Source organism: Nelusetta ayraudi, unplaced genomic scaffold, assembly GCF_046127955.1.
Source record: "Nelusetta ayraudi isolate G7.1 ecotype Tasmania unplaced genomic scaffold, CSIRO-AGI_Nayr_v1 ptg000011l, whole genome shotgun sequence".
Lineage (NCBI taxonomy): Eukaryota > Metazoa > Chordata > Actinopteri > Tetraodontiformes > Monacanthidae > Nelusetta > Nelusetta ayraudi.
In genome coordinates this window covers 13,611,197-13,622,833 of record NW_027466061.1, presented here as the reverse complement: position 1 = coordinate 13,622,833, position 11,637 = coordinate 13,611,197, and the positions used below count along the sequence as shown (strand labels likewise).

General features: G+C 41.2%; 2 protein-coding genes across 8 annotated transcripts; one reads left to right on the top strand and one right to left on the bottom strand.

Moving 5' to 3' along the window:
• The first annotated feature begins 1,042 nt into the window (after positions 1 to 1,042).
• ndufa13 (NADH:ubiquinone oxidoreductase subunit A13) lies at positions 1,043 to 3,466 on the top strand. The gene is made up of 5 exons (XM_076021195.1): positions 1,043 to 1,199; positions 1,751 to 1,829; positions 1,946 to 2,017; positions 2,103 to 2,172; positions 3,221 to 3,466. The coding sequence occupies exons 1-5, from the start codon at positions 1,106 to 1,108 to the stop codon at positions 3,338 to 3,340; spliced, it is 435 nt and encodes a 144-aa protein (XP_075877310.1). The 5' UTR covers positions 1,043 to 1,105; the 3' UTR covers positions 3,341 to 3,466.
• A 2,654-nt stretch (positions 3,467 to 6,120) lies between these two features.
• On the bottom strand, positions 6,121 to 10,858 carry cirbpa (cold inducible RNA binding protein a). 7 transcript variants are annotated; one of them, XR_012926243.1, is made up of 8 exons: positions 10,707 to 10,857; positions 9,820 to 9,931; positions 9,582 to 9,688; positions 9,328 to 9,442; positions 9,063 to 9,216; positions 8,919 to 8,974; positions 6,403 to 6,508; positions 6,121 to 6,306 (listed from the first exon to the last, which is right to left on the bottom strand). XR_012926243.1 is itself a non-coding variant. In XM_076021193.1 (7 exons), the coding sequence occupies exons 2-7, from the start codon at positions 9,917 to 9,919 to the stop codon at positions 7,772 to 7,774; spliced, it is 540 nt and encodes a 179-aa protein (XP_075877308.1). In that variant the 5' UTR covers positions 9,920 to 9,931; positions 10,707 to 10,857; the 3' UTR covers positions 7,511 to 7,771. The 7 variants fall into 7 exon arrangements, 5 of the variants coding, with proteins under 5 accessions (XP_075877308.1, XP_075877309.1, XP_075877307.1 ...); XR_012926242.1 differs by having other exon boundaries at positions 8,919 to 8,971; positions 9,063 to 9,442; positions 10,707 to 10,858; XM_076021193.1 differs by lacking the exons at positions 6,121 to 6,306; positions 6,403 to 6,508 and adding an exon at positions 7,511 to 7,779.
• Positions 10,859 to 11,637: the final 779 nt, after the last annotated feature.

The following is an 11,637-nucleotide window of genomic DNA, read 5'->3' as shown; positions in this document are numbered from 1 at the left end:
GCTTAAAATGACATGCATCTACAATATCTAATTGAAATTACAATAAACTTTATTCTGCATTAATCATGAAATGATATAGGTGTGTTTTCAATGTCAAGTTTAAAACTTAATAATTATTAATTTGGTCACATGACTTTCTTCCTCTATACCCGCTTATTCCTATTCAGGGTCACGGGGGTCTGCTGGAGCCTATCCCAGCTGTCTTAGGGCAAAGGCAGGGTCACATGACATAAAAGCTATTTAAAACACGCTAAGTTTTCAATAAACTTTTTATGCAGAAATATTTTATTTATTAAATCCAGTTGATTTGCAAACTGACTACAAAACAACTTCACACAATTTCTCTATTAAGGTATACTTTATTATTAATATATGTTAAAGTGTCTTCCATTTTGGATACGTAACATACTAAATGCAGTTTGTGTTAGGTGGATTTCTTTTCTTCTTCTTTTTATTAGATCTTGCTACAACCATGGAATGGTTCTTATACTGATAATGTCTTACAAGAAAAATGTTGTGTAATAAGTGCATTGTCTGTCCATCCATCCATCCATTTTCTATACCCGTTGCCTCCTGCACTACGCCTGAATCCCCAGCTGTCATGGGGCAAAGGCAGGGTAACACCCAGTACAAGTCATCAGTTCATCGCATGGCCACTTATAAAGACAAACAAACAAACAAAGACACACACCACTTTACATTCACCTACGGACAATTTAGAGTTCCCAATTTACCTCACATGGATATTTTTGGACCGTGGGACCCAGAGGGAACCCACCACGCAGACACAGAGAACAAGCAAACTCCACAGAAAAATAAAGAAATAAAATATAACGAGATCGACTCCGGTAGTATTTGACCTTGTTAACCTATTTAAAGCACCTATTTATGTTTCCACATACACAACAATACTAAAAAAATAATAAAAATAAAATAATAAAAATAAAAAACAAAGTACAGTTACAAACACCCGCTATCTGCGACAACAAAAATAAAGTTTCGCCCCAGACCCAAAGGGGGCAGCAAAGTAGAACCTTGAAGTTGACGAAGAAGAGGTGTCTGCACTGTGAAGTCACCGCGGTGTTGTGGAAGCGGTTTGGGGAACATGGCGGGGTCCAAGGTGAAGCAGGACATGCCTCCTCAGGGAGGCTATCCTTCTTTTGATTACAAGAGAAATCTGCCGAAGCGATCACTTTCCGGTACTTTATTACACGACCATTCACCAGAATCTACAAATACCTTGAACATGAATGAGAGGCATTGTTTCTATTGCTCTGCGTTTCGGGTGCTAACATGCTAGCGGTGGTAGTAGTAGGAACACGGTCGTCAAAGTTAAAAAATATCATTTTTATATGACACCTACATGCTCACTATTAAATACATAGATTTTGTTTGTTTGAATGTTAAATGTAACATGTCTCTTGTCTGGAGTGCTATAGCTAGCTAGTTAGCGCATAGGTTACTAGGTGTTGGGGATTTTATTTTCTTCATTATCTATATGTATTTTGATTTGCGCTGTATGGAGTGATCCGTACTTTTCGGGGGGAACTACGTTATATTTGGGTTTGTGTTTCTGCAGTGAGGATTCTGTATTCTGGAGAACTGATGTTTTGTTTTTTGTTCTTGGGATTATTATGGGAAGAAACATAGTCTGGAAAATGTGTTACCTTTGACATTCAACAATTCCTCTCGATTGTCTTTTACTAAGGACAATGTTGAAACCATTTGTGACTGATTTCTTCCTAAACAGGATACAGCATGTTTGGCATTGGCATCGGGGTCTTAATGTTCGGTTACTGGAGGCTTTTCAAGTGGAACAGAGAGAGGAGGTAAGATTATCAGTATGATATATTTCTGGACTGCTTTTTTTCTTCTTCTTCTTTTTTTAATGGAGCTCGGGGTTGGTTGAAGTGCATTTTTTGTTAATTTTGCTTTTGTCTTTCAGACGAATGCAGATTGAAGAAATGGAAGCCCGGATAGCTTTGATGCCCCTACTGCAGGCCGAGCATGACCGAAGGTGAGCAGCAGTCTAAAAAGCATATTTTAATAATTAAATGGAAACTGTAGAGACTCCTGATGCATTGTTGTGTCTCCACTTTTAGGACTTTACAGATTTTGAGGGAAAATCTAGAGGAAGAAGCAATCGTCATGAAGGACGTTCCAGGCTGGAAGGTAGGAAAAGCTGATGCTTTCACACATAGGTGTCAAACTCTGGCCCGTGGGCCAGATTTGGCACACAGTGTCATTATATATTTTGTATATATTGGCCCGCGAGGCAATACAGATGACTACTAGAGCTGGCCCGCTGGTATTATACAGCACATGTACCGCTAATACTACAAACCCCGTATTTTGGCTTGTCAATCAAGATGGGACATAATTCAATGAAGAATATTAGTATGACTTCATTGATTAATTGTTATTTTAATTTTAAATTTATTATCAGCCTGTGGAAAAAGGTTGCTGTTAAAATTTTAATCAGAAGACTGCAAATAAAGAAGAGGTATACAATTTTTATTTACATTTTATATATTTTGACAAGCTTTTTAAATTTAAAATTTCATTTTGCATGTGGGCAATATCAAGTTATTCATATTGTATAGTATTAAGCTTGCTCCATATTCATGTTGAAGCAACCCCTGCTTTTACAGATGTGGAAAACATCTTCTAAAGTTTGACACACACAAAATTTTTACCCTGGTGCTCATAAAGTGGAAATCAATGCAGCTTTTGTTTTGGAAAACTAAAAAAGAAAAAGAAAACATGTCTCCATGCACTTCATGTGATGTCGTACATGGTGTTACTGTTGCTGAGGTGTTTTTTTTTCTGTTTTGAGTGATATTGTCCAGGTCTGGACTTATTCATTCTGACGATATGACCACAACGGGCCTGATGATTCTCTGAAAGGATTGTTTGGGTTAGAAAATGTTACCAGAACCTCTTTTTGACATAGCAGAGAATTGAAAACAGAAATTCTGATTTTGGTTTTGGTTCAAACAATCCCTTAAATCTTTTTGCTGCAGTGCTGGGTCAAAGATGACATTCTTTGTGAAACCACTTGTGATGCAGATTTTATTGAAATGTTTTTGCTTTTTGTTTTTTTACTTTCTTTACTTACTTACTTACTGTCTAATATTTGCTGAAGTACTTTTATTGTGTTTCTATGCAGTCAATAACCATTGTTGCAGTTTAACAGTTTCCTGTGTCGACACGTGTGCAGGTGGGCGAGAGCATTTACCACACAGCTCGTTGGGTTTCTCCGCCATCAGAAGAGCTCTTCTACCTGCGGCCCCGTGAGGAACTTCTGCATCAGCGATTTGGCTTCCTGTCATACGTTTAGGGTCGACGGAGGCAAACATCTAGAACATTACACCTTTCAAGCTTCAGAACCTTGTGGGCCTGAGCCCACGTGCATTTCAGCTTGTACAATGTAAAAAATATTAAACTATCTTTTTTCTGTGTCTGATCTTGGCCAATCTCGTTGTCATGGTTTTGCATTTTGATCTCAATCAGAGAAACGGAGTCATGGAAATGGTTGCATCATTGAGGATAAGAAAAGAACAATTGAAATTCAATACAGGAGATAAAATACATTGTGATAATTGACATCCATCTATTTTACAATAGAGAAAAAAGAATGGAGTTAAAATATCAGTTTACTTTACAGTGTTATAATCACAATGTTGAGACCACACACAAATACATCCATAAAAAAATAAGTGACACACCAAGCTGACCCTACAACCAGCCACACTATCTGCATGTGGTGTCGGGCCAACCTGTAACTTTAGCAGAAGGACATGAGGTCAATGTGTTACCCCCCCCCCCCCTCCCACACACACACACACACACACACACACACACACACACACACACACACACACACACACACCTACTGGATTAGACCCCACTTCCTCTCTTTCTGCCTTCATAACTGCCCACAATTTTCATGGCATAGTTGGAATGCAAACTTCAATCTACTTTTTCCTGCTGCACATCAAAAATGGCAGGCTCCTTTTCTACCACATCCTCCATATAACCCTGTTGGAGTGAGCTCTGGTGAGTTTTCAAAATGTGTTATTTCCTGAATAACGCAACTGGTCTCATCGTTGTGACTGATCGGTAATCTTTGTATGATGCATCGATTCAGAGGCAACCGGCTAATCTTGCCCGTCAGCCTGTTTTCAAGGTATGGTGTAACAGTATTGTGGTAAGTAAATGGGGAAGGGCTCGGCCCAGGCCGACAACCTCCAATATGGCGGCGCATTAATTTGACAAAAGTTGCTCCCCAGCACATAACATATGACCCAAGAACGTTTTTGACTCCCGCATTAGAGGGCGTATAGAGTGTGCATGCACCTCACACCATGCCACTGTAACTCCCATGATACATCAGGACGCATCAGCCGATCAGAGCGAGCTGAGACACAGCAGCACATGCAACGCCATGACATCATGGTGGGAATAAACCCTTTTGTTGTGATTTTCTGGCCTTTATCATTTTTTTGAAAGGCAAAAAAAGTCCATGACTGAAAAAATTTGCAATAGAAAGATTTGCTGTGAACCGCACTTCAGGTCACAGTCGTCCTATCAGCCGTTTTAGATGTGTCTTTTTTTGTATTGTGGTCTATGGGGGCTTTTTGGGACCATGGGACTATTTTGCTGCAGTACCTTGCCAGTCCAGTATCCAGTTCTAGTCCATTGCTTGGCCTAATGATGGCGAGAAGGGCTTTCCGGCTGAAGAACATACACGTGAGCTGACGTCCAAGGTCGCCATTCGTAGATAGAAGGAATGACACATCCATGAGGTCAGTGCGGCCTCCGGCCTGGCTTGTGCATCCATGGGCCTCAAACCCGATTACTGATACCCGCGAGACTTTGTCGGCGAAATGCTCGACCTCCAGTGTCATGTCCAGTGTATGTATGCAACAGAAATCCTGTAGGGTAGTGATAAGGATTTGGCTTGTGGGGGTTAATTCTTGTGTGACATTGGTTAGAGCAGCTCAAAGCAGAGTTTCTGCACACCTGCACATTCACCAGCTTGCAGAAGCGCACCATCAATCTGTGTGTTCATGTTTTCACTAAATCCTGAAATCAACATGCTGCTGAACATTTTAAAACAGGACAATGGGGGATAGGCTTTTTGGAACAGCGATATTTTAAGCTATCAGTATTTTAAAGGACTTGTGTAAATAGTAGGCTGTTTTCTCTTCTTGGCAAATAGGAATGATTGGTTAGTTATTTGTGCAGATGCGGAAGTGTTGCCACTTTCAAATGTACCATGGACCCAAGTAAATCATTCACCTTATCATACGTTATGTTGTGAACAAGATTTTGCCTTCATTGTGGACTGCGAATGCTCATGGACCAACCTGACAGTACCAGGCCCAGGATTCTCCCAACCTACAAGCGTTACTAACCTCGATTAAAAAAAGTTTCTGGGAATATGTTACTAGAGATCACATATTTAAAAAAAAAAAAAAAAAGAAACATCAAAAGCCATCGCAATTCTGTATAGGGGGAAACAAATTTTCTCAACACAATTTTTAATTATGCCATACTGCATTGAAATTTAGGGAAATACTTCCTCATATCAAAAAAAAAAAAAATTCTATTGCAACAAAAGGAACATAAATAAAACCGTTCACCATGAAACAACCAACTCGTTAGTCAACAGAGACTCATATGTATATATATATATATCATAATTACTAGATTTTAAAACTTCACAACTTGTTAAAAACATCCTACAAGATTGAGAAGGCAAAAATTGTTACTACTAATTTATGACATTAATTTAAAAACACAGCACTCTAAATATTTGGGGAAAAAACATGAGTAGACAAAAGAAAAGTATAAAAGTAAGTGCGATAATGGTGCTTTTGGCTCAAAGCTTAACACTTCTTTGGAAAGGGGAGGCTGGGCATAAGTTGTTGCTTTAGCATACAACTTTTCAGCTTGACCAAGAGGAACATGCTTTCATCCTTTGTCAATGACTAGATCTATGTTAAAATGTGGCTTCGGTTTAGTTATGGCACTGTAGCTCTGTTTGACAGCAGCAAAGACTGAAACAAACACAAAATAACCCAACATAGCACAGTAATAACAGCAGGGTGCAGGTTTCATTCAAACTGTTTTATTTCTAGATAAGCAAACGTCTCTTGCATTTGCCAGAAAAAGATCAAGCCATTTAGTTTACAGCCAATGTTCATCATTCCCAAAAGCCTCCACCTTCTTCTGTGTGCTGTAACGTCAGAGATATCCATCCACCGTGTAGCCACTGCTTCAAGCTGAACTACACTGGACCTGAAAAAACAAACCCCCGTACAGGTCAAATTTTGACACGATTTGAAACTAATTCCTAAAAAGGAAGAACTACTGTGCGATCAAGCTGAAGGTTACCAGATAAATCCTCCAAGTGGTCCATCTGCTCTACCACCACACTGGCACAACAGCTGCACACCTCAGCTGAGAGGAGATCCCATCAGACCTCTCGCCCCAGTTTAACCTAGAGAAGGAGAAATTGATTAGGACCAGAAAATATCTACTGGCTTCACAAACAATTCACATTGCATGCAACCTGAATCATGACTCTGAAACTCACCACTTACAAATGCAAGGGAACAGAAACTCGTTTCAGACTATACACGTTGCAGATCAAATTAGGATTGCGGTGGAACATTACTGGAGAAAATCTTAGACTAGTGAAGTGAGCAATAGTGGACTGGACACAAAACTACCCCAGCTTTTGAAACCAGTGCTTTTCCGTGGTGGACTTGGGAGGGGCACAGTACAATCCACGGGAGCTTCTGAGGATCAATTCTCAAAGGACTTTAACGAATCAGAGATTGGGAGAGGAGCCATGACATGTTGTAGGCAACGGTTGAAGCAAAGCGCTAAGTACGGCTACTTGGAAGGTATTCATGGAAACAATGAGAACTGAGTTTGAAGGATGTGAGCAAAACAAAAGGAGATTTTTTTTACCTCACGTGCACTGGCCTACTCTCTCCACATATGAGCTAGGCAAGAGAGCAGCTTTCATCTCTGAGGAGCACTTGTTGGTAGGCGCAACGTTTCACTCTCCAAGGACTTGTAGGTTATTGAAGTAGCTGACCTCTTGAACGTAATGAAGCATTAACATGACCAGACACCAACTGATGTTTTCCCAGCATTTGCATGCTGCACTTTCGCAGGCTCATTATTCAAACCTCCCTGGAGGTTTGATCAATGCACTCCAAGAAAAGGTTGCCTGTCAAAACACTTGGATTTGGAATCGCTTACGGGTCCTGCAAGAGTCACCAAGCCTTAGATTTTATACATAACCGTAGGAAAAGTTCAGTGGACTCCTTGAAAACCCAATTACAGCTTGTTTTCTTTTAAATGAGCTTATGGCCAATTATACGAGCCATCCAAAGAAATCCATGTTTAATTTCACTGTTTCGAGCAGGTCAGTCAGTCTCTCTCAAGATTAATCTCCCCCCTACGACAAGTTTTGAAAGGCAAGAAGACGTTATTTTCCACAGTCTGTTTTAATAGGCTCCATGAAGCCAAACTGACAAAGAAAAAAAAATTGATCATACAAAGAACATAAAGGACAAAACCGTTCCCCGAACTGGGATATTTTTACTTTGGAGAAACGGAGTTACATTTTTCGATCACTTAAACAAGATTAGTCCATCTTACAAGCACATTTAAAATGCAGATGTTGAGCAGAGCACAGAAGATACCTTGGACAGACTTCATGAACGGCCGGCCACTTCGGAGGCGCAGTTCACCAGTCTGAAAGGAATTCACTCTTTTGGGAAATTGAACACAAAGGAGCTTTAACTAAACTATTTTAACAGTAAAAATGGAATTTAGCCTTAAATCCCCTATAATAAGATTAGGTCTTTTCTCACTCGGTATAAAACCTGGCAAGAGGTAGTTCGGTCAGACCGACAGGGGAAGCAAAAAAGAAAAAAAAATAAAGCCCTGTCTGAGAAGTGTGTGTATTCGTTTCTAGATATAAAAAAAGACCCAAATAGAAAGTCAATACCAGGAGAGACTTGGTGGACTTGCTGGACAGAGAATGTTCAGCAGCGCTTTTTGGCCCGTTAACGTCACGTGGACAGTCATTTGATCCCATAATGAGATTGATAATTAGATCAGAGGCCTTTCTAGCTTGCAACGACTTGAGAAAAACGAATTCCAATTCCGTTAACTTTTAACAATGTTGAATTTGAATCATATTTTTTTTTTTTTTTTAAGGAATGACCAGAACCCATGGCTACATTTGTTTAAAGATGCTAGATAAACTACAACAAAACTACAAAGAACTAAGGTCAGCAACACGTGGACATTTTTTTCTTGAGGAGCGCATCTTTGAAATACAGCCAGCCAAGTGATGATCTTGAATCAGGGAGATGTCTACTCGTGTTGAGCTGAGGATAAGAAGTGGGCGCACAGGTAAAGACACTGAAAGTTCCAACACTTGAGTTTTTTTAACAACATACCCCCTTCAAAACCCACCATGGACAGTCCAAAAACCTTCCCTATTTTATTTTGGCACGAAAGGGTTCCAGTTAAGATTTTGTTTGCAATAGGAGTGGTAGGAAACCATGTCTGATAGTTACCAGCCACATCAGAAGAGGGCTAGTGAATTTGGCAACTGGACATGAAGATGTAATCAGCTAGGGCTCGGGTTAAAAAAAATAAATAAAAACTTGTTATATGTTGGGGCTGTGGAAAAATATTAAGCTTAATGTAAGGTGATGTCTTGTGTGTTTAGGCAGCCAAACCAGTGTGGTGTCGCTGGCAACATTTAAAATGGTTTGATCAAAATGAGTGGATTTGATGAGGTTTTTTTTGAAAAACAAAGAAAAACCCAGCCCCAACATAAGTCTACATACACAAGTCAAATGCATGGAAGTGATGCTTACCATAGTTCTCATAATCGCGGTAGCCACGTTCATTACTATATCCACCCTGGCTCCTGCTAAATGAAAACAGAGACACATTTAATTTCAGAATAGTAACAAACGAAGCACTGCAAACGTGGTTGAGGTTCAAATTTTGCCCCCTACCTATTATCTCTGTAGCCACCGGAGTATCCCCCGCTGCCGCCGCCACTTCTGTAGCCGCCACCGCCGCCGCCACCACCACCACTGTAGCCCCTGTCGCCGCCGCCGCTGCTGAACCCTCGGTCATATCTGTCTCCGAAGTTCCTATCGTAGTTGCCTGAAATGGCACAAAAAAAAAAAAAAAAAAAAAAAAAAAAGGGATCAAAGACATCCAAGAACAAACAAACACCACAGCTGGCTTTTCCACCTCTGGGGAAACCTCGCCCACCTCGGCCCCGGCTGCCGCCACCGAAACGTCCCCCACCTCGGCTTGCGTACTGGCCGCTTTGCCTCCGTGAACCCTTCCCTGCTTCATCCACGCGGATAGAACGTCCGTCCAAAGTCTGCAACACAATAAAGTTCAAGTCAGCTTTCAAAAGGACCTTGTTAAAAATGGCGGGCAAATAGTCCAATAACGTTGGAAAGGGCCGCTAAAACATGCCAAAGTAGATATATTTAAGTGCAGAGTTGCTCAGCGACTACCTTTCCATCCATCGCCGTCATGGCGTCTTTAGCATCTTCGGCGTTGTTGTATTTCACGAAGCCGAAACCACGAGACCGTCCCGTCTCTTTGTCTCGGATCACGTCCACTGAAATCAAGCAAAAACACCGGAGAATTTTTCAGCTGAATAAACCCGCACGGCACGATTACAAGAAAAAACCGCGACCCATCGGGCAAACATTCATAATTTGCTTTGTTTTTTTTGTTGGTAAAACTGACCTTTCTCGATGGTCCCGTACTTGCCGAAGGCCGCGGCCAGTGAGTCCTCGTTGGTCTCGAAGCTCAGTCCTCCGATGAACAATTTACCCTCGTCCGACATCTTTAATTAAAGCTTAAACGGATAGATATGAGTTAAATACTGCTAAAATACCGATTACGAAACTAATTGGGGGTGGGGGAGAGAAGAGCGATCGGAGGCCTTCCCCTCCCACTTAGCATTCCGAGCTGCGCGTATTGTTCGCCCATGCGCACGGTACAACGCACAAAAGTAGGTCATCGATTCAATCGTTTAAACGACTGAATTCCCAACGTGGTTTACGTGAATGCAACTCTCGCCGATATCTGTAGAAAGCTTGTGTATTTTTTTTAAATTCATTATTGAGCCTAGCCTGGGCCTCGTTTCAAAACAGGTGGTCCCACACATGGTGCTAGGCCGCAGGCCGTACAAGGCGATGCCGCTGCAGCGCCGGAACCGTTAGCTCGCCTCAGCTAACGGTTCCACTCGCACATTTCTTCTCAGCGCCATTTTGATACCACGAGCTCCGCGCTCTGCTTTTTTGTTTCTTCGAACGACAAAGCGATAGCTTTGAAGGACGACGGTTCCAACATTTCAAGAGGTTCCCCACCGCCCCGCGTTTGACGCGACAGTGTGATTAAAACGTATAGGCGCGGTGAGGAATTTTAAAAAGCCAAAGTCGACGTCGGTAACGACCATAAAAGAGCCGTTGGCACGGTTTCAACCCTGAATCCGTTGCAAACGGAATGTAAACGTAACACAGCAACGTAAATATATTTGAGTATACATACGCGTTCAAATGCATAGGCAAGACATTGGAAATGGACAAAGGAGAAAAAAAACAAATGAAAATGAGTCAAAGGCCCTTTACCTTCGCGCAGCTGACGACAAGGAGACTGGACGCTGGGGGCTTCCACTTCAATTGAGACTGAGCGAACGCGCGCTCTACTTTTCAGTGCTTGGACTTCTTCCTTTAGTGTTTTGTCTTCCGTCAAGTGGTCACAGCGCCAACCCTGGCACTGCAGGCGTATTACCCCAAACTGCAAATCTGTGGCGGTGGCGGGTGGCGCTGGAACCCTTGTGAAAGTGAACAGACAATAGAATATTGAGGAAGTATTCCCTGAAAATTAGAGGAATTAAGGGAAAAAGAAGATGTGGATTCGAAATACATGTGAATGTGGAACATTGGCTTTTCAACACTGGTCGCCCAGAACAGCGGACTTTATTCATTAAAACCAATGAGCTACTTAGGTTTATTTAAATGAAATGGTGAAATTTGACTTTAAAACTTTAAAAGTGAATTTGTATTTTACATTGATAGTTGGAACGTTTAATGGATTAAAGCTAATTTTTAATTCTAAGATCATTTATTAATTGCATGCGAGCAATTTGAATAGGGCAACTACAAGCTGCTAACATTGAGTTAGAATACTAAGTTATTTATGTTTATATTAATTTGTGTTTATTTAATATTGAGTTAGATTATTCTTCTTACAGTTACTCTTCCAGAGTAGGGAAACTGAAAGACTTCCTTTCACACACCATCATATTACCAACACTGCTCCAAGTTGGCAAGGAAAGTTATAAACAAGGTTAAAGGTATTTCATTTAGACTGACATGGGAACAAACATTCAGAAAGTGCAGGTGGGTTAAGTTGAGGCTACTGGACTGGTTTTTCTAGTCTAGTCCGGTTGCCTCAGCCACCACAGACAACATACAAGAAGCTTTGTCTGAAAAATGTGAACAGCTGAGATAGGCTCCAACAGACCCCTGTCACCCTGAGCTCGGGAAGAAGCGAGTA

What these genes read in the sequence shown, in the direction of transcription:
- ndufa13 (XM_076021195.1), top strand. Translation starts at nt 1,106, where the DNA reads ATGGCGGGGTCCAAGGTGAAGCAGGACATGCCTCCTCAGGGAGGCTAT. An exon ending in AAGTGGAACAGAGAGAGGAG is followed by an intron (nt 1,830 to 1,945) that starts GTAAGATTATCA and finishes TTTGTCTTTCAG; the next exon opens with ACGAATGCAGATTGAAGAAA. An exon ending in CAGGCCGAGCATGACCGAAG is followed by an intron (nt 2,018 to 2,102) that starts GTGAGCAGCAGT and finishes CTCCACTTTTAG; the next exon opens with GACTTTACAGATTTTGAGGG.
- cirbpa (XM_076021190.1), bottom strand. Translation starts at nt 9,919, where the DNA reads ATGTCGGACGAGGGTAAATTGTTCATCGGAGGACTGAGCTTCGAGACC. An exon ending in TGACGGCGATGGATGGAAAG is followed by an intron (nt 9,443 to 9,581) that starts GTAGTCGCTGAG and finishes ATTGTGTTGCAG; the next exon opens with ACTTTGGACGGACGTTCTAT. An exon ending in GGTGGCTACAGAGATAATAG is followed by an intron (nt 8,972 to 9,062) that starts GTAGGGGGCAAA and finishes TTCATTTAGCAG; the next exon opens with GAGCCAGGGTGGATATAGTA.